Here is a 21,861-nt window from a genome sequence, read left to right as displayed (position 1 = left end):
CCATCAAGAGTATCTCAGAGTAGTTGGACACCCAAACGTAGCCTATAACTATATTGTTGAGACATTATTTTGAGTGACAAAGAATAACTCTCAAACCCATCCAGGACCAAGGCGTTACAGGGTGGCAGGTGCCCTCGTCTGGATGCGAGGGACGGATTGGCCCTCAAGGCTGTTTGCCCATCGCCCACGACGAGAAAGAGAGTTTCCAAATATAGAGCTTTTAGAGAGAGCGGGGGAGTGCTTCCAACCTTACTTTCCACATCAATTATGCTAAAAAATAATTTTTGTTTTAATTTTTTTAAATTATAATGGACTTCACTTTAAGTGGTGTATTAACACACCGACGTATATATAGTAAAATTCAATTTTAAAATAAAAGATTATATTCGCAAGCCAATGTGTAAAGTATGTCTAATAAAGTGCTTATATAACATAATTTGATTTGAAAAATAAATTTTATAATTTGAATTTTACAAATAAAATTTTACCATTTAGGTAATATGGATGGTGTGCTCTACACATTAGTTTGCGGATATAATAATTCTTTTAAAATTTATCTTCTAAATCAAATTATACTATGTAAACATTTTAAGTCTGTTCTAGACACATGTTTGAAAATATTATTTTTTATTATTTTAATAAGGCATCAACTCATCTCATCTCCATTCTATAATTATTTGATAATTAATTAAGAAAAGTCATAAGAATCTTATTAATTTTGGTTAAAATTGATAGCATTCTTATAAGATAAAACATGGGGACCGAAATATAGAGAATAATTTACACGAGTTGCGCTTGAGACTGGATGGGTGCCCAACGTCTATTCACACCGGCCAATAAGAATATGCCATGTGGGCATTCCATGGAAGATAAAATAAAATGAAATGTACTAGATCTTGTCAGAAAAATTACTCCTCTCCCTCCCAGTTCATTTCAAGTCTCAGCCAAACATCACTTCTCTCTCCCTCTCCTTTTCTTCCACTTTGATTGAACATAGTTTAAGCAAGGTTACTGGTTTTATGAACATTGATGCAGTATCCAGATAAGACCCAACACCAAAAGCATAGTCTTTAAAAAATTAAAATTAGAAACTAAAAATAAAAGAATATCAAAAAACTATTTTAGTATTTAACACCATTTTCAAAGACTCAAAAACTCATTTCTTGAAAAACCTCTGCATAGATTCAAAAAATAATAATAATTAAACTAAGAAAAATTTCACCATAATTTAAAATAAAACGCCCTTTCATAAAAGCTTTATTCAAATTCTATGTAAACAACCTTTCATTTTAAATTCCTTTTAAAAAACTATACAAAATATTGAAACTTTTAGCTGCCTAAAGATGGCTATATACGAGCCAATCATATGAACAGTTGGAAGATGAAGCAATCCATTGCAACCGAAAAGGATGGACGAGATTCTACGGCAACGTCATCGACGATGTAGCCGCAATAAGCAAAAAAAATAAAAAAACAATTACAAAGGAATAGAAAACAAACACGAAAGAAGGCTGGCTTCATTAGGTAAGATTATTGAAGAAAAAAAAAATTATTTACCTTTCAACTTGAAGATTATTTTTTGGGGCTTTCAGTGTGGTGGAGTGAAGAGCAGATGGGGCTCGAGAAGGCTGGCTCCGATGCGCAAATGGGTTCCATGGTGCCAATGGGTTCTGTCGAGAGGGAAAAGGAGAGAGAATGAGATATGTGAATTTGTGTTTGGCTAAGAACTCCAAATGAACTCAGATTCGGGAGGGAGAGGGAGAGGGAGAGAGATCCAGTGTATTTCACTTCATATTACTCTCCCATAAAATGTCTACATGACATATTCTTATTGACTGATGTGAATACACGTTTGGCACTCATCCGGCCTGAAGGTTTTTCCTTTACACAAGTAGATACTAATCATAGACTGGACTTATTGTCCATCCCTTTCCAATACGGTAAGCCCATTTATTTTCCTACTGATGAGCCCACTTCTTTCTAGGCCACGACGAGTTCAGCAAGATGACAACAAGGGTGCCATTGCCATGCATCCAAAAGTACACCTCACGCACAGAGATCCGCGAGAACCAAATTCAAAGCCGGTCTATAGGAAGAGTTCTACCATTCTAGTCAGATACTCAGCAGAAACAAAGGGTTCCCGCTTGCATCCTCTGCTAAGAGCAATCGTTGAGTGCACAACCTTTCAAGTTTCGAGACAGAAAAATGAGCGGCGACGATGCTAATCGGAACAAGGATAATCCCTGGCCGTCTCCGAACAGAGCCTCTCAAGAAAAAGAGGAATACATGAAGCTCTGGGGGATTTTTCTCTTCAGTCTAATCGGCGCCACTGCCACTACTTTTGCCGTGAGTTATTTATATAATTCGACGTATTTTCTTGTTTTTCCTTCCAATGACAAGTTATTGGTTTTTTTTTTTTTTAATATTTTAATTATATATATATATATTTTTTTTTACGTTAATTAAAATTTCTTAATACGTTTTGCTTTCTTGTAGGCTTTAAAATTAGCAGAAAGAAACATTGCGTTGGAATGTTGAGTGAACTTGAATATAATCTGCAGTATTGCTGTGATTTTTCGTGAAATCGATGGCCGTTTATTCTATATAACTTAAACGCCCTTTAAGCCATAGCTCTCTATCGTAATCTTAGGGTTTGCTACCCTGCGACGTGTTCAACAAAATCGTAATGTTACGGTTTGCTACCCTGCGATGTGTTTAACCAAATCATAATGTTAGGGTTTGCTAACCTGCGATGTGTGATTAATTGGTTATTAGTTTTTTGGCTCGTAAAGTTAATATTGCGCTAGCGACTCGTGTAAAAAAATTTGTTAAATTGTAGTTGTAGTAGTTGTTAAGGTGCTGGATGTAAACCATAGCTGAGGTATTTGTTTCCTCTTCCTTTTACATTTTAAACGACCAGGTACAAGTGTGCACGTTTAATAATTTTTATGGCACTTTCATTGCTTTCGTTATTCACAACTGCTGCTTTTAAACGATTTGCAATTCTTTTTACTTGAAGTACATTATGTTGCTTGCCGAATATTATCTCATTATCTAGGAACGGACGCTAACGTCTTGGCTTAGCAAAAAAAAGAATGCTGATGTTTTGGATACATCTGAAAAAGTGTTATAATTATATGGTTCCATTATACAGCAGAAAAAAATAGTTATCATCCTGAGTACTTTATCAGGTGCTCTAAAGTTTACTAACTGAGGCACCTTTGCTACATGAGATTCTGAGAACTTTGCCTTTTTAGTATTCTTCACTTCTTACATTCTGTGAAGTACGTCTTTTGATTTTTGTGGCTATTTGGTAGGTTGGCCAACTTCGGAGGACTGCTGATTGGATCTATGTTCAGGTGGTATACATGCTATGTTTTCAAATTTTCTATTATGCCAGGCCTGTGCTTGTGTTTCTTAATCCAAATCCTGGTAGTTCAGTCCTAGTTGTTATGATGTTCTAATCTTTAATTTAACAAACTAGGGTCATGCTTGCTGGTTTTGCCTGCAGCTCATATGAAGCCATGCCTTCTGAAATAGAAAAGAGGAAAATTGTGGATGTGTGTGTATGTGCAGTTGCACTGGGTTTTAGTGAGACTCTAGTTTATCAGCTCTATGTTGATTTGGTTGTAACAACCTAGTCCACCAGTTAATGTGTCCATGTCAGCATTTCAAGATTGACTAACCGATATTAGGTTAATAAGCAATTCGTTTCAGTGTGGCAAATGATTTCTGAGTTACATATATACTGTTTCCTTTAGCAAATTGCTTCTTTTTAGTCGGGAAAAAAAAACATTGTAGAAGATATGTTTTGTTATTCATCTGTCTCTATATGTTAGCCAGGGTATATTATCCTCCCTTATCTGACTTACATGCAAGGTTGTTTCTTGTAATATATTGTTATCATCCATACTACTTTTTTCTACAAGCATCTTGCTGATAAATATATTTGCAAGAGTGGTGGTTTCTGCTGACATTAAATTTTTTGGAATTGTTCTGGGGTCTGATTGCCTTTGTTGGGAAATAATACTTTGAATGAGTATGTTTATTATGTTATTGTTTACAATAAAAAATATTAATTTTAATTATCGAAGAAAGAAAAATATAAATTTGAATGTACCAAGGAAGCTGACCTTGTATTAACTGCACCACAAAAGCTGACCAGGTCACAATCATCATGGAAAGGAGGAACTGGCAGTTCTTTCCGGTCAAGCTTTCAGGAGGAAGCACGGAAAAAGTATAATCGCCGCATGCAAGAGGAGTATGAAGAAGAAATGGAGAGAGTTGTGAGTCTTTCAACCATTTTGTAACTTTTTCTGTTGCATATTTTTCTTTATAACCTAAATGTGATGATGAAACTAAAAAAAATTGTATTGTTAAATACCAACCATTTTGTAAAATTTTGTCTGTTGCAAATTTTCTCTTTATTAAGGAAAGTGTTATGATAAGCAGTGTAGAAGCTATCCAGTCAAATATTTGTAATGTTGTTTCTATTTGGAAGATTGACTAGTGTTGGATGTGCAAAAAAGTGGGGAAATGGTTGGGCGAATTCTATCCAGAAAAAGATCTCTCTACTTTGAGAAGAGAATTGTTCGTTTGATCAATGAACCATGTGGGATAATTGACCTTCTTTGGATTTTCAGCAATTTTAAGTAACAATTCTTTTTTTTATATAAGTAAGAATCTTTATTGAATAGAATGAAACTAAGCAATGCCCAATTAAGTAACAATTCTATTTAACTTGGCTTTCGAAGACTGGTTGGTCATAGACTAGTGCATTCGGCAATCTAAAATCAAGGTGCTAGTTAATTTCTATGGTTGTGGTTGCATTTATTTACTCAACTTGACACACGGGAATGATTGGGAGTGTTTTTGGTCTACAGTAGAATAATTTATTCTACAGTAAAAGTTCTTCCCCAACTTTTTCCCAAACATACAAAACTCCTAATCAAATGTTTCACTTCTTCATTAAAAACATATTATTTTAATAAAAATACATCAATTAAAAATAAATAAATAAACTATAAAACTTTCACATCTGTATTAAAAATTTATTATTTAGACAAATTTAAGATGAGACCCACAAGGGCCACAACTTTCACAAAAACTTATAAAACTTTCATCTCAACTTCATTGTTTAACTATTTATCAGGAACTTTCCAACTTTTTACATCCAAACATTACCTTACTCTCCCAGTGGCTCGGCTTGACCTCACTCCCTTCCCACGCTGTTCCTTCCCATGCACAAGAGCGATTGATAATCTCGATAACCTTTCTGAATATCTATCATCGTGGCGTGATAAATGATATTGCTACCTTTTCATGTTTACTACATTCTCGCATCAGAGGTAGTTTTTTTTCCATTTGTCAGAACCATGCTTGCTAAATTTCTGAGTGAAATTCTATGTTTGGCTGGTTAGCTCATACCCAGTTATATTTTTCTTCATATGTTTGTTATTCTGGTCTTTTTCTCCAAAAGAAGAAATGAACTTCTTGTTGTATATGACTCTTCTGCTCTTTGTAGGAACGTATAAGGCGGGTGCAAAGTGTGTTCAACAGAGAGAGGAACAAATACAGAACGGGCTATGAGAGCTGGAGGGAAAGTGGACCTGGTGCATATCATCAACATTTCCAGCGAGATGATTGGTATTGGAAAACTGATACGTCCCATAAATATCAGAGATCCAGTTTCAAGGAAACTCCGAGAGCAAGTGCTGGTTATTGGTTATCACATCATTATTCAGTTTTGGGTCTTAACAGGTGAGGATGTGTTACAGAAACCTTTTTTTTTTTTTTTTTTGATAAGTAAAATAAGTATTTATTCATCCAATCAATTGTCAATTACAAAGTCAGAATATGCCCTATTTATGTAGGAGCATTAGAAACTAAAAAGTCATGAAAATCCATGTCATTAAGGTCCACAACAATGGCCCAAGTACAAAGAGTCCTAAAAAGTAACATTTTTAGCTCCGCCATAGATCTCTCTGTCTTCAAAAATCCTCTCATTGTGTTCCTGCCACAAGCACCACATAATACATATAGGAATCATCTTTCAAACCGCTTTGATATGTCGCACACCTCGAATTGAGATCCAGCATGCCAAAACATCCAACACAGTTTTTGGCATAACCTACGCTATATCCATTCTGTTAAACACCTCATCCCATATAGACCTGGCTACCTCGCTATGTAAAAGTAAATGATTTACCGACTCACCCCCTCTTTTACATATGCAACACCAGTCTGCAATAATTATCTCTCTTTCTCAGATTACCGTAGTGATAATCTTTCCCAAAGACGCTGTCCGCACAAAGAAAGAAGCTTTGGGATGAGCCTTATTGCGCCAACGCTTTCTCCATGGAAACTATATCTCAAGAACTTGTGTGAGTACCTTGTAGAAGGAACGAACAGTGAACACCCCTTTCCTTGTTGGACTCCACCACAAATCATCTTCATGCTGGATATTTGGACGACAAGAATACAAGAGACTATAAAAATCTACAAAACTCTCCATCTCCCAATCCTGTGCCGCCCAGTTGAAGTTGATATTCAAGTGAATGTTCCTTCTTGCGACTTCCATAACCTCCGCCACCATGGCATCTTTAGCATTTGCAATCAAGAATAGTGTAGGAAACAGTTCTTGTAGAGCACTATTGGTACACCATACATCCTTCCAAAATTTGATCTTGGAACCCGTACCCAATTGCAGTCTAGTGTGTTGGTGAAAGACCTCTCATCCTCTTCTAATGTGTTTCCATAGCCCCATTCCAAAGGCCCATCTTACTTCTCTAGTACACCATCCCTCCCCTAAATCACCATATTTGTTCTCGATCATAGTCTTCCATAAGGCTTCTGGTTTCTTGATATATCACGACAACCATTTGCCAAGTAACGCACGATTGAACAACCTCAAATTTCTGATACCCAAACTGCCATTAGAGATAGGATGGCACACCATCTCCCACTTGACTAGATGGAATTTAAACTCTTCTCCTAAGCCTCCCCACAGAAAATCTCTCTGTAGCTTCTCAAGTCGACCTGCCACACTTGCCGGTATAGGAAATAAGGATAAGAAGTAGGTGGGTAGATTAGAAAGTGTACTTTTAATTAGTGTAATCCGGCCCCCTTTTGACAAATAGATTCTCTTCCAACCTGCCAGTCTCCTCTCTACTTTTTCAATCATTGTATCCCAAATAGAACGCGACCTTGAAGCTATACCCAATGGTAATCCCAAATAACTCATAGGGAGAGACGCTATCTTACAACCCAGTGTGCCAGCCAACTCCCTTATATTCTGAACTTCTCCAATAGGCGCTAACTCAGATTTATCATAATTCACTTTTAAACCAAACACTGTTTCAAAACAAAGCAGCAATGCCTTCACAGCCCTCAACTGATCTTGATTGGCTTTGCACATAATAAGCGTATCGTCTGCAAACAACAAATGCGAAATAGTAGTGATACCCCTACTCGGCGATCCAATCTGGAAACCACTAATAAGACCGTTAGTCACTAAAGCCGAGATCATCTTGCTTAGTGCTTCCATAACAATAACAAGAAGTAAAGGAGATAACGGATCCTCTTGTCTCAAGCCACGAGAGCTCGGGACGAAAGCCTCTGGGTTGCCATTGTTTAATACAGAGAATCTTACCGTGGATATACACCAGCTGATCCAAGACCTCTACCTTTCTCCAAAACCACACCTACCTAGTAGATATAGAAGAAAATCCCAATTAACATGATCATATGCCTTTTCCATATCTAGCTTACACATAAGCCCTGAGTTGCCAGACTTCACTCTACTGTCCAGACATTCATTCGCAATTAGAGCCGCATCAAGGATCTGTCTACCCTTCACAAAGGCATTTTGAGGCTTAGTAACAATCTTCCCCAAGACCCCACTTAAAACGATTTGCAAGCACTTTTGCAATAATCTTGTATGTTCCATGCACTAGGCTAATAGGCCGAAAATCTGTAATCTCAATGGCTCCTACTGTTTTAGGGATCAAAGCGAGAAAAGTGGTGTCGAGGCTTTTCTCAAATTTTCCTATCGAGAAAAACTCCTGAAACACCTTCAGAAGATCTATTTGAATTACCTCCCAACATTCTTGGAAGAAACCCATAGAGAAACCATCAGGGCCGGGGGCCTTATCTTTTGCCATTTTCCTTATTACATCATAAACTTCTTCCTCTTTGAAAGCCCTCTCCAACCTAGCAACATCCCCCAACTCAATAGTGTCAAAAACCAATCCATTCAGCATGGGCCTCCACCCACCTGCTCAGTGAGGAGCTTTCCAAAGAAATCGACCACGTGATCTTGTATTACCTCTTCTTCTCTGCTCTCGACCCCATCAATTTTTTCAGCACTTCAATGGTATTATTTATTCTACGAGAGTTTGCAATTTTATGAAGAAATTCCGTGCTCCGGTCCCCTTCCTTTAACCAAAGAGCTCTTGATTTCTAGCACCATGACATTTCTTCTAGTAGGATTATCCTCTCAAGATCCACAACCAGCAAAGTTTTCTGTGCTTGCTCCTCCTCAGTAAGTAGTCTCCCTTCCTGTATTCTTTCTAAATCTTGTATTTCCCTCCACTTAGTATTTTTGTTTTCTTCTACATTGCTGAAAGACTGCTGATTCCACTCCTTTAAGTCTCCTTTTAAGGCTTTCAGTTTATTTGCAAAAATGAAACTGGGGGTACCCTAAAAAAGATACGAAATCCACCATTGTTTAACCCTTTCCACAAAACCTTCAGACTTCAACCACATGTTCTCAAACTTTAAGTACCTTCTACCGCTACGAATATCTCCACAATCAAACAAAATAGGCCAATGATCTGAGGCTAGGCATACCAAATGCGTTTACCAAACGTCGGAAAATGGCTTTCCCATTCAGGTGAAATTAAGAAACGATCCAAGCGGGACCAGGTCTGATTATTCGACCATGTGGCTAAACCTCCTGCAAGTGGAAGGTCGATCAAATTCAAGTAAAAAATACACTCTGAGAACTCCAAACTTGCTGGCCTCAATCTTCTACTTCCAAAACATTCACTTTGGAAACGAACCACATTGAAATCTCCCCCAATACACCAAGGGAGCTCCCACCAGCTATATGCCCCTACAAGCTCATCCCACAACAATCTTTTGTCGACATCTTGATTAGGCCCATACACTTGCAAATGCCCACAAAAAGCCATCTGATACACATTTAAATGAACAAGCTATCATATATCTCCCTATGGTCCAGCCCCATTCGTGTTCTACCTGTTGGGCTTAGATGGCCCAGACCCCCAGACAGTATTAAGTTTTGTTTATTGGGCCGGGACGGCCCACCCCTCTTTTGCCACACAGCCCATCCTTTGCCCCTATTAAATTTCTGATAGGCCTCATTCTGGGCTTTGCTAAGCCCATGGCTCGTAACTTGTGTCTTCCCTTTTAAATCCCCCGTATCTTCCTTTGCCTTAAATGAACCAACAAATTCCACTATTGCAGCCATGTCCCTCTGCAGAGAACACAGCTGCCCTTGCATTTCCAGATTCCTCTTTCTGACTTCCCACTTCTCCTGACACGTCGCAGAGCCCATGCCATGGGAGTGGCTCGGTGCACCATTCGATGTGCCTTCTCGATGCCACTGCCCTTGCCCTCTGTCAGAGACTCGCGCCACCATCACGCAGGTTTCCTTTCGGCATCGACGCAGACAGGGCCTCCTTATACGACCGAGCATGGTGCCTCAGCGCCCCTTTACCATGATTCCGATAACCTCCACCAGTCAAATCCCCCACTTTAGTGACCTCCTTCCCTTGCTCTACCAACACCTCCCTCATCTTCCTCCATCCCCATCTATTTTCTCCTTCAGGAATACATAAAACATTCCTCCTCCCCCTTGGTTATACTCTGAAATTTCAAGATATCTCCCTCTCCTATCTGCACATCGTTGAGCAATAATACTACAGAAACCATCTCGCGTTGCCGAATACACCTCCTTCTTCCCCTTGTTTAGGCTCTCCTCTAATACCTTCCCAAGCCACTGGATTGAAGAGTGCCCCAGCATCACCGTTTGCTCTGTTTTCTAGCTTCTCTCAGTAACTCGCAAACCATCAGCACCAAATTTTGACAGCATAAAGCATTTGGATTCAATCACCACTTCTATTGAACGACCCACGTAATCATCAAAACTTCAGAAAAACAATTAAAGTAACATTGCCAATGAAAAAAGCGTTACATGAAGCAACAAGAAGAAAAAGTGTGCATGTGTACGGAGAGAAAATTTCTAGGAGAGGTGTTACAGAAACTTAGTTGCAATAAGTACTAGAAACTGTCTTTTCTTTGTTTTATTCTTATCAAGGTAGTATACCCCACCTATCAAGCTGTCCCAAACAAAAAAAGTATTGAAATTGTATCACACCATCATGATTCATGAGGGTGTGTTTGGTTGTTGAAATCAATTAAACCCATCTCAAACCAATCATTGATGGGACTCACTACTTTTTCAATCTCCAAAAAAAAAGTTGAACACATCTCAACCTACTTCATACATTCAAACACATATCTCAACGTATTTATATTAAAAAACATCTCAATGGAGTCCACAAAATACTATTCACAAATCAACTCAGATCATCTGAGATTATCTTAGCATCCAAACACAGCCTGAAAGATCTTTAATGAAAAACTTAAAAACTTGTTTTTACTTTTAAAAAAAAATCTTTAATGAAAAACGCTAGCCCATAAGTTATGCTGAGAAGTAGAGTTTATATGGAAGTCTTGGGGATTGTTGGGTTTTTTCAATCGCACCTTATGGCTCGTTGGGAATTCTTTTCCTGCTATAGTCAGATCTTGCCAAATATGCTGCTTTGGAAGGAGTAATGTTCTGTAGCAGTTAGTTTATCTCCTATTATTGGGCCATCTAGACGCATATGAGTTGTGTAATCTTTAGTAGTGGCTGGAGATAAAAACATACTAAATGTAATCAATTGACACTCTTGACAGGTTCACATTACTCCCGTTTGCCTTAGGGGATGTTTGGAAAATTTTTTTATCTCATCTCATCTCCTTCCCAACCATCATTCAAACACAAACACTTTTAAACTAATCATTACAATTTTTTCAAACTAATCATTACAACTTTTTCAAACTTTCAAATAAAAAACAAAAAACAATTCAACATTTTCAAATTTCAAAACAAAAATTATATTAAAAAATTATATTATAACAATAATTTAAGTTTATAATATTTGTTATTCAACTTTTTCTCTCTCTTTTTCCGAAATCCAATAAATACGTGACTCAAACTATCTTACTACTATTCACAAACCATCTTATTACTATCTACAAAATTATCATCTCATCTCATTCTCCAAGCATCCTTTTATGTGATAAGTACACAATGCCCTTGCATCTGAACAAGAGAGTACATCAAAGTTCATAAGCATAAAATTTTTGATACGTTGTACTTCTAAGACCATAATACAATCTTTCTTCATGTGGTTGATCCAAATAATATAACAAGAAACCTCCGCTAAAAATGGCATATGCATGAGTAGACTAGAATTGTATTCTCAATTTTAGGGAGTTTGCACGAGTGTTGCTGATGTACCGGAATTCACTCTAGACATGCTCATGCACTTCATGAAATCATATCAATCCATATTAGGAAAAGCTAATGCATTGGACAGCCATTCTTTTAATTAGATAAAATAAATCCAGTGCTTGGCTTTCTTTGGAACAGGTGCAGAACAACACCATATACTGATGCTGAGATTAAGGTATTCCTCCCGAGCTTTGCTACTCACCATCCCACACACCATACTTATTTTTATCTTTTTTGAGTTTATTCCTCCTAAACTAATTGAGTTTTTCTACTCATCATCCATGCACCACGCTTTTGGCAAGGGAAAAAAAAAATTAAAAAATCTCGTGTGGTGCGTAGCGTGGGGATGATGATTAGAATTTTTCATTCCTCAAATTCAACATGATATCTGTGGCATCTCTGTTAGAATGCTGTAGGTTCTTGCGAGCTATAACTTACATTAAAAAGGAGAAAAAAACTGCTTTGCCAGCTATAAGCTGTTATTGGGTTGTATCATCCATCTAACAGTTATGATCAAATCACCATTTGATTTTCTATTTGATTCGTAATTTGTTGGTGGATTTGAAGGTTCTTTAGGTGATAGGCTAATGAATTCCGTGTTCCCAATCTTTGTACCGTATGATTCTAATTACAGCTGGTTTATGGTAGTGCATAGTGGTTTCTGTTTCTGAGTGTAGTCTTGGTAAGTTATATCAATTGCTTGCAGGAACCTCTTATATAGTGATTTCAAGTCAGAACTTCATGGAATCACACTGCCATTACTCTGTTTTGCACTTCTTTTTTTCCTTTTTTCACCTTTTCTATTCTTTGTTCCATTTTCATATATGCAACGGCAAAAATATTCCTTTTTATCCTTGCAGACAGCATTTAGGGCTAAGGCAAAGGAGTTTCACCCAGATCAGAACCAGGATAATAAAGGTGGGGATGTGGTGGGCCATTACTTTATGCAACTAAGTAATCCGAGGCCATTGATTGGCTTCTTTTTTTTTTTTTTTTTTCCCTCTCCAGTTTAATTCTATTGCTCGTTTTTTGTTCCAGAGGCTGCTGAGGTAAAGTTTAAAGAGGTGATGACGTCATATGAGGCCATTAAGGAAGAAAGAAAGAAATTTGCGTAAATCGCCTCAAAATCCAGTAAGACTTGGAAGAATGCACGGTATATACAGCTTGATTCAACCATTTATCAACACCATCAACCGGCGCTAGAAAAAAATGGTTAAATTGAGATTATTTGAATGTACAGGCTACATAGGTTGAAATGATGCCTCTTTTTCTCACATACAAGTTGTCTATTTATAGAGCATGCGTATCGCCAGTGTAATATATGCGGTGTAACGAAATTCTATGGAGTTTTTTTTTATAGGTTGTAATTCTTTTAATGAAATAGTAAGTAATAATTCAATTATGATTTTTAACTGTCGTACTCAGTGCTAATGAACTAAAATAAAAGACAGAATGGTCATTTTACTTATGAGAATAACGTTTAGCCATGAAGTAAACTCGAAGCGTTTATCTTTTCGGCTCAGACAGCGCCATTAAATTTCACTCGACGATATTTATGGACATTTAGAAAAATTGTACTTTCTTTAAGCTATATAAGTCAGTCCAACAGCGAAAAGCGTATCGATACAAATTGGCCTGGCCTGACTGACAGCAGCGAAGTGTAGTCTAAATTATTTCACTGTATCTGGCTCTCTCAAATGGTCTTTCTTAACGGGTGGAGCTCTGTAATAAGCTGGAACGGTTGCAGGGAAGAACATTTGCCTAACACCTTCTGCCTTGATTATGGGGAAGATGATTGCTGATGCACCCTGCAAGGGAAAACTCAAAAATTCTTCATCAGTGAGAAGAAAAGACATCTTAATTGCTATGTTTATATATATATATATATATATATAGAGAGAGAGAGAGAGAGAGGCTCATACTGACCGAAATTAATCTGGCTCCAATCCAGATGCGTGAGGGTGAAGGGAAGGGCACCAATAAGCGGCCAACACCGTAAACTGCAACAGCAAAAAAATGGAGAACCAAGCTCAATGGGCGAGGGTTCAACCCGAGAGTAGAGAAACCGGTCCCATTGAGAATACACCTCCAAGACTTAAATAATCAAAGCAAGCCTGGCGCATTTCCTTCCTCGCTCGATCAGGTGATGCACAAAACACCTTGTACAAGGCCCCGCCAAAGTATTAATTGTGGATGCCACCGGCTGCAAATTGAAACATTTTAAGAGATTCTAAGTTTCCTTGAGAGAGGAAATTATCCTAATAATAATAATAATAATAATAATAATAAACATTCATGTGAACGTGTTCTCCTGTTGCTACTTGCGAGTGGTAAAGTTCAAAGGAGAGGACCACTAACAGCTGCATATCATTACAACTAACCTTACGCAAGGTGTAGAAGGATTCAAGATACTTGCAGAGTGTGGGTGCATCATTTAGGTCTCGCAAAGGCTTGAGCAGATCCCGCAGCACGACAATATCAGACAATGCCACAGTCATTCCTCCACCGGTTAATGGGTGGCGCATGTTGAATGCATCCCCATTAACAAGGCTCCAGGAGTAGGATGGGGGGCAGCCGGCATACTTCGGTTTGGCATTGTCCGTATGTTACCTCTATCGACCGCAGCTACAAATGAATCATATATTTCAGGGGGAAGCTGCAATATAAATGCACTCAACCTATCAGATCTTTTGATTTTAAAACATGTCTCAAGAACAAGGATGAAAAAGGTTAAAAGAAATAAGGAGGCTGAAACTAAATGGAAACGGGCGGAGCACTTGTATACCTGTGGGGCCACCATGTTCTTCAAATACTTTTCCATTTCACCATTTGCAATAGATGGAACTTTCTTTCCAGGTACATCAACCAGACATCGTACCTCTGTGCTACTAATAGGATAAAACAAAATGGGTGAAGGGTCTGCTAGTACGACATGCCCGTGATTTGCATATGGAAGTTCGCAATTCTCCAGAACCAAACCAACAAAAGATGAGGGCACATCAACCTGCAAAGAAAATATATACATGATTAAGTTTCTAAAACTATTTATAGTCACGAACAGGGGATATATATGAAGTTCGAGTTATAGAAGTGCCTTTATACTCCACGGGTGAGATTAAGAGGGAACCAAACCTGAGGATTGCAAAGTGAGCGACGCAAATTTGAGAAACAGCCATCACAAACAATGGTTAGAGGTGCATATGCTGTCAGTTCATTGCCATCTTTAGTCTTGTACTGCACACCTTTAACTGTTCCATTTTCTTCAAGCAAAGAAGTAACGGTTCCTTGCTGCAATCGAACACTGCAGAAGATTGAAAAAAAGGAGGCATAAATTCAAGAAGATCCTCTAACACAATGATATATAAGATAATTACTAACTATATCATGACACCAAGGCAACAGCGGTAAATGTGACTACAAAAAATGAAAAAGACTGGTGTGGAACTTTGACCAAGTTTTTGTAAAGTGGTTTTTACTCATACGCTAAGTGAGGAATGAATGCTATAGATTGAATTATTTGCTGAAAAAAAAAACTGATCAAGTCAACAATCAAACTGGGGAAAAAACCACTAGAAAACCCAAAAACTTGCATCAGAAAACCTCACAGATCATTTTCAAATCTCAAAGCCATAGGCATGCAGAAATTCTTGGTAATTAATTATTAATACGCAATGAGTAGTAACCATGTAAAAGAACGGGAGTAAATATATAAACATCCTTCTGCACATCTGTAAAGGATTATAATTTTTACTTAAGAAGGGATGCAGCCTTCTCCCGCATCCTCTGTATGAATCGCCCATTGTGAAAGCTTCTGCCAGACACATCTGAGTGAAATTTCTCCAAGGGATAAGAGAGTCGGGTATTTTTCCCATCCTTAAAAAGAGCATAGCCAAACACTCGCTGAGCATCAATGTCCTCCACACAATCTGCAGTTGGAAATGATATATCTTTCATTCAACAACTGAAATCCTCAGTAATTGGGGGTAAGACCTAATTTCTATGCATAGTCAATAAGCTTGAATTAAACACCTACCTTCAAGCCCCAGCTCAATTAACTTGAGGTAACCTCCAGGTTGTAGCAATTCGCCAACAATTCGGTCAGGCTCCGTTAAATCTCTTTCAATCACATGAACTCTACGTCCATCCTGCAACTTTGAAGTACAAAATCAATACCCGAAAAAATCTTCACTGGGGAACCGTGTTATTGCTATAGAGACAAGCTAAAAGCTAAATCCAAGATGAATATAGAGATCAACCTAAGGAGTATGTGTAATGTTACACGTAACATCACAATTAAAACACCCACATAATACAACAACTGATGTGGGAGACATATATTAGTCATTAAAATTTGAAATCAAACCATATTCTGCTTGCTAAATCAGTAACTTTACATGGATGTTACACTGGTGGTGTTACAAGTAGCATTAGTCACAGAATATTTGAAATCAGTAATTGGGGGTAAGACCTTGCATCGAGAGGGTTAGAAGGCATATGTTGCAAGGTTAAAAAAGAGTGTTCTTTTAATTAGACAATCAAACTGTCGTTTGGATTATAAAAATTTATTTGAAAGTATGTTATTGAAATCCTAAGTAATTCACTTTTCTTTAGATTGTAAGCATGTAGAAATCAATACTTTAATACTTTTATTCTTACTTTTTAAAAAATTCTCAAAGACTCTTCAGTCTAATATTATTAAATGAAATACTTTTCCTTTTTATTATTTAACCCCACACTCAACACGAGTACTCTGTCACCTTAATAGTATTAGGAAGTAGGAACTGTTGATGGCGTTGTAGTGTATAGATATAGTGCACTAGGACACAAAGGTCAAATCGTGTTTAGTCATTAGTGCATCAAGAAAGTGATCGACAAAACACCACAGCTTAATTTCCAAGCATAATCCAAGTCAAATTATATAGGCACTCAGAAATATCTCGGATTATGGCAAGCGCCATAGTTAAAAGGATAAATCGTGTCATTAATCCTATGGTTAAAAGACCCACTTGTCTTTATACACGAATAGAAATTCGAAATAAGCCTTCAATCTTTCGAAGTATTAAGGCTTCGTTTGGTTCATTAACTGCTCTCAACTCATCATTACAATTTTTTCAAATTTCAATACAAAATATAATAAACAATTCAATTTTTTCAAATCTCAAAATAATAATAATAATATTAAAAAATAATATTCTAATAATATTTTATCATCTCAACTCAACTCAACTCAACTCACTTCAACATCCAAACACACTCTAAAAATTCAAATTCCCTGTTCCCACTATGAGTAAGAAATGACTTCTACCAGAAATAGTTTTTACGTACAAGTCAGACCCCACTCCCCACCCAAAATTTTTAAACTATTGATTGATAACTAGGGCTGTAAGTCGGCCGGTCCGGATCGAGAAAACCGACCGGACCGACCGGTTCGGTCCGGTCCGGACCGGACCGAGAATAGGCATTCCCGGTTTCGGTCCTCACAAAATGAGATTTTCGGTCTTCGGTCCAGTCCTGGGTTTAGGGGTTTTCGGACCGGACCGGACCGACAAAAAAAATTAAATTATATATTTATATTTTTTATATAATAAATTATATAATTTTCATCTAACCTACCACATGGTCCAATTAACCTATCATCAATTCACCACTAACTAATTAGTAGACATCTACAAATACAAGACTACATCTATCTAGATTCTACATTATTAGATAACATTTTTTAATATATCTAAATTGTAAGCAAGTATAAAGCAATTAAAAATTTAAAAGTAACTAATGTAAATTATAATTAACTTCATGATTCATGTATGACATGAATATCAATTAACTCACCTATGAGTCTATGACTAATTCACCATTAACTAATTTAGAAGTTAGAAGTTAGAACTATAATAAATTGTAATACATTAACATACTTTAAATTAGTAATAAAGTAACAATTAACATCATCAATATAATTATAAGTTTATAACCAAACTAAATTTATAACTAAATCAATGTAAGTCTATAAGATATTATAACTAGTAACTACAAGTCTACAAGTCTATATATAGTATCAATACAACGAATACTATGACTAATGACTAATGAGTATTACTAATGAGTATGAGTAATGAGTCTATATGATATATCACGGATTCACTATGACTCTAATTTACTATTAGTAATTTAGTATAGTATAGTCCATAATTTAGTATCCATGTGTTATTATATAATATATATTCCATAATATATAACATATATAATTATATTATTAGTATCACTATTACTATTAGAGTATAATATATAATATTATCATTAATTATTTTTTCAATGAGTTACAGGAATAATCACCATTAAATAGTTTAATTAAATTTACTAATTTAAATAATTTTTTTAATTAATTTATGTGCCAAAAAGATAAAAAAAAATCACAAGTTTAAAATTAAAACACATCAAGTTTGGAAAACATCAAACGGCGCCGTTAAAAACAAAATTGGACTTAAACGAAGTCCCAAACAGCGTCGTTTCACGCAACTTTTTTTTTTTTAAATGAGTGCAAGCTTACTTAAATGGTGCCTTTTGGGTTCAAATTTAACCCAAACGGCGCCGTTTCGTCACCCCCACTTCCCCAGTTAGCCCCCGGCCCCCAACCCCCCACTCCACGGGCCACGAAATTGGAATTCTCAGTTTCCCAATTCTGTAACCCTAGCAGCCGCGCGACAACCCCCCTCTCCAGCAGCCCAGCCCCTCCGTTCGGTCCCCTAAAAATTCCAGCCGGCAGTCCATCGTCTGAGTCGTCTTCGTTGGGTCCCCAAAAAATTACAGCCGACAGCCCCACTCAACTGCTCCGGTGCTGCCTCAGACTTAAGCCTCACTCTCGGTATGTTTATTTCATTTCATCTACTTGTAATTCTCGGTATCTTGATCTTGAATATTGTGAATTTGTGGGGGTATAAAATTTCGGATGCCCGAATATGAAACCCTTTTTTCCTCTTGATTTTTTTTATTTATTGGCCCTCTTGTTTGGTTGGTTAGAAAATTTTTTAATGGTGAATCGGTGATTTTTTAAATCATAGACTATAGTTTATTATGTCTTAAATTTTAATAACCTGATTATAGACTATAGTTTATTATGTCTTAAATCATAGACTAGTAGTAGAAGTAGTAGTTATATGCATCTATTTTGGTATCATTACGCTGCAATTAAAGGGGAGCCTAACGCCCTGCAACAATATATCAAACAGTTGGCCGACCTAATTTCCTTGAAGCCAAATACCTGCACCACAGCTAGCCATGTTTAATTAGCTTGCATGATCTACCTAGCACCATAATCAGATCAGTAACATGCATGCATCATGATATCATGCTATTTCCTAATAATTTCTTTGTTTACACTTTACAGAATACTGTGAAAACTGAAAAGTATGCCAAGCCAAAAGATGTAGGAAGCTATGGCTTATGAGCTGTCAGGAGAAGAATTATCTTTATTGTAATTTGTATTTAGAGCTTTTAATTTTTCAGTTATTTGGGAATTGTATAATTTTTAATTTTCATTATAATTTATCTATGCTTGGGAATGATTTTTTTTTCTTTCTTACTTTTAGAAGCCAAATCTGCTTGGAATGTTATTTCAATTTTCTTTCATTATCTAGTATAATTTTTAGTTTAATTATGTTTAAATTGTTTGGAATCTTTGGATGGATTAGTAGTAAGAAAATCAAGTAGCTATTCCTTTTTTAAAGTTTTTTATGTATATAGACAAAATTTATTTTTTGTACTAAAACCTTTTATTCAAATTTATTCACTGTAATTTAGTTAGCATATTGCTTGGCAACACAAGTATTAATAATTTATTATATTGACAATTTTTTTATGATTATTTTTATTTTCCCTTTAAGTTCTTTTGTATTTTTTGGTTTCAAATTGGATAAATTGTTAGTGGGCTTTCACCATTGGGCCGAAAAAATAGAGGAATAAGATTGGGCTTTTGGCACCATTGGGCCGAAAAAACAGAGGAAGAAGATTGGGCTTTTGGCCCATCCAGTTAGGATTGGACCGAATAGGACCGACCAGACCGGACTGGACCGGACCGGTCCTTCTGCCTATTCGGTCCGGTCCAGGGTGAAAAAACCCTGGACCGAATTAGTCCGGTCCGGTCCATAACACCTCCTTCGGACCGATCGGACCGGACCGAATTCACCCCTACTGATAACAGACATTTAGGGCTCGTTCGGTTATACATCTCATTATTACAATTTTTTCAAACTCTCACATAAAATATAATAAACAATTCAACTTTTTTAAATATAAAAAAGATATTATTAAAAAAGATATTTTAATAAATATTTATTTAATTTTCAACTTTATCTCAACTGTATAATGTAAAACTGATTAAAATCCGACTTCCGACTAAATGAAAGCTACAATCTGAGCTTAATTATTTTTCAAGGTATAAGAATATAAACTCAGGGAATTGATTAGATCACCAACACAATAATGTCAGACTCATTGCGTGTATCGTCGTGTGGTTCTAAATTTTAAGGCCATATCCCTGACAGATAGAAAATTGAAATCGTCAACCACAAAGAGAAGATCCAGCTAGCGAAAAATAACTATAATAAGATTTATGTAATGGAGACTCAAATATTCAGCAACGCCTTGAGCAAATAAATAGAAAACCACTACACAAACTCCAAATTTGCAACAACTTAATTCATTTGGTTGATCGAAACGCATATCTTAGAGGATATTTTGTAATTTTGAGATTTCTCTCCCCAACAAAAACGCATGTATAATGGGAAGACTCTAAGAGTACACGTTACTTCGACGAGCTACATATTAAGAAAATTACAAAATTTATAGCTCATGCAAGACTGTCACAATAAAAAATAAAAAAACAAAAAAAAAAAATCAACATGTAATTCGGCATATCGAATCTGTAAATTCTCTAAACAGTAAACCCTGGGAAAAGAAAAACACGAGGTACTAGTTTTGCATCGGAGAGTACAACACACAGCAGCACACGGTTTTTATTCTTTTTCTAACAGAAACGAATTCTGTTGCCTTGATAATTTAAGCAAGCAAATCCAAAACCATTCGAATTTCCAAATTCCAGCGTGAGTTTTCTCGTAAAGAACAGACAGAACGCCAAATATAAAAATGCATCAAAATTATATGATTTGTATGGATGCCAAGAAACTGCAAGAAAGCAAAAGAAAGGGAAGAAAAACGAAAAAGAAAAAGAAAAGGCTGAGAACTATAAAATATGATAATCACCTTGCCAAGAGTATGAGCGAGAGAGGAACCGGCGACTCCGGCTCCGACGATGATTACGTCGGCATCACCGTCAGTGAATCTGCATTCTCCGCTGGTGGTCGTGTTGACGCTCTCCATGCCCTCGCTTCTCGCCTCCGAAGAAACTTTGCTGCGGTTCTTCTTGTCCACCAGAATGTAAAGCGCCACGAGCCCCATCAACACGGAAGCAAAGCTCCACCCAAGCGCGTACGGATCCACCATTCTCCAAAATTCGAATCCCGGCACGCTCACCAGCGGAGAATCACGGTACAGCACCACGAGTCTTACACGCACGCTCTCTCTCTCTCTCTCTCTCTCTCTCGGTTTTCAATGAAATGAATCAACCGTTGATCCACAGAATTCGAGGAATCTGAGGGCAGATGTCCATCTATATATAAGGCCTCACCGGTCACGAGGACAAATCACGGCTCAACGTCTAATGTTTCCGTGCTAACTTACACCAGCTAGCTCGTGTTTTCCCTTAAGCTGCGCACCACTAGGATTTGTCCATTTGACTGCAATTATAGTGCAATATCTTACTCCCTTGGGAACCAATATAGAAAGGATTAAACTAGTCTGCCGCTCCATTTATATCGATCAGTGTGACCGTTTATCATATTTTTTTTTTTTAGTAATTAAGAAAGTGATTATAAGTATATTGATATATTTTTTTATTTTTTTAAAATATTTAAAAATGATAAAAAAATATGAATAAAAAAATTAGATAAAAAAAAACACTAATTTTACACTAACAGTCACTTGCAGCGGTAAGCTGCAAGCCGTGTGCTAGTGCTACTCATATAAAAAATGAAATACGAGTGTCTAAAAATAAATTAAAATTTCAAATTAATTAATTAATTAATAAGATATCTAATTGAAGAAGGCTATTTTTCATCCTAAATTCTATTATTTTTAGGCATATATAATGATGTTTCATATTTCAAATAATTTCTACTCTCAAGTAATTAAATGGCATATACTTGAGATTTATGGCAGTA

General features: G+C 36.7%; 1 protein-coding gene and 1 pseudogene across 1 annotated transcript; one reads left to right on the top strand and one right to left on the bottom strand.

Moving 5' to 3' along the window:
• The first annotated feature begins 2,046 nt into the window (after nt 1–2,046).
• LOC121263105 lies at nt 2,047–12,999 on the top strand. The gene is made up of 7 exons (XM_041165899.1): nt 2,047–2,346; nt 3,318–3,359; nt 4,158–4,286; nt 5,525–5,760; nt 11,726–11,762; nt 12,448–12,505; nt 12,626–12,999. The coding sequence occupies exons 1-7, from the start codon at nt 2,206–2,208 to the stop codon at nt 12,700–12,702; spliced, it is 720 nt and encodes a 239-aa protein (XP_041021833.1). The 5' UTR covers nt 2,047–2,205; the 3' UTR covers nt 12,703–12,999.
• A 211-nt stretch (nt 13,000–13,210) lies between these two features.
• Nucleotides 13,211–21,343, bottom strand: LOC121262904 (annotated as a pseudogene).
• Between the last annotated feature and the right edge of the window lie 518 nt (nt 21,344–21,861).

This window comes from Juglans microcarpa x Juglans regia, chromosome 4S, assembly GCF_004785595.1.
Source record: "Juglans microcarpa x Juglans regia isolate MS1-56 chromosome 4S, Jm3101_v1.0, whole genome shotgun sequence".
Classification (NCBI taxonomy): domain Eukaryota; kingdom Viridiplantae; phylum Streptophyta; class Magnoliopsida; order Fagales; family Juglandaceae; genus Juglans; species Juglans microcarpa x Juglans regia.
Note: the sequence above shows the minus strand (reverse complement) of the source record. Positions and strands in the feature narration are given on the sequence as shown.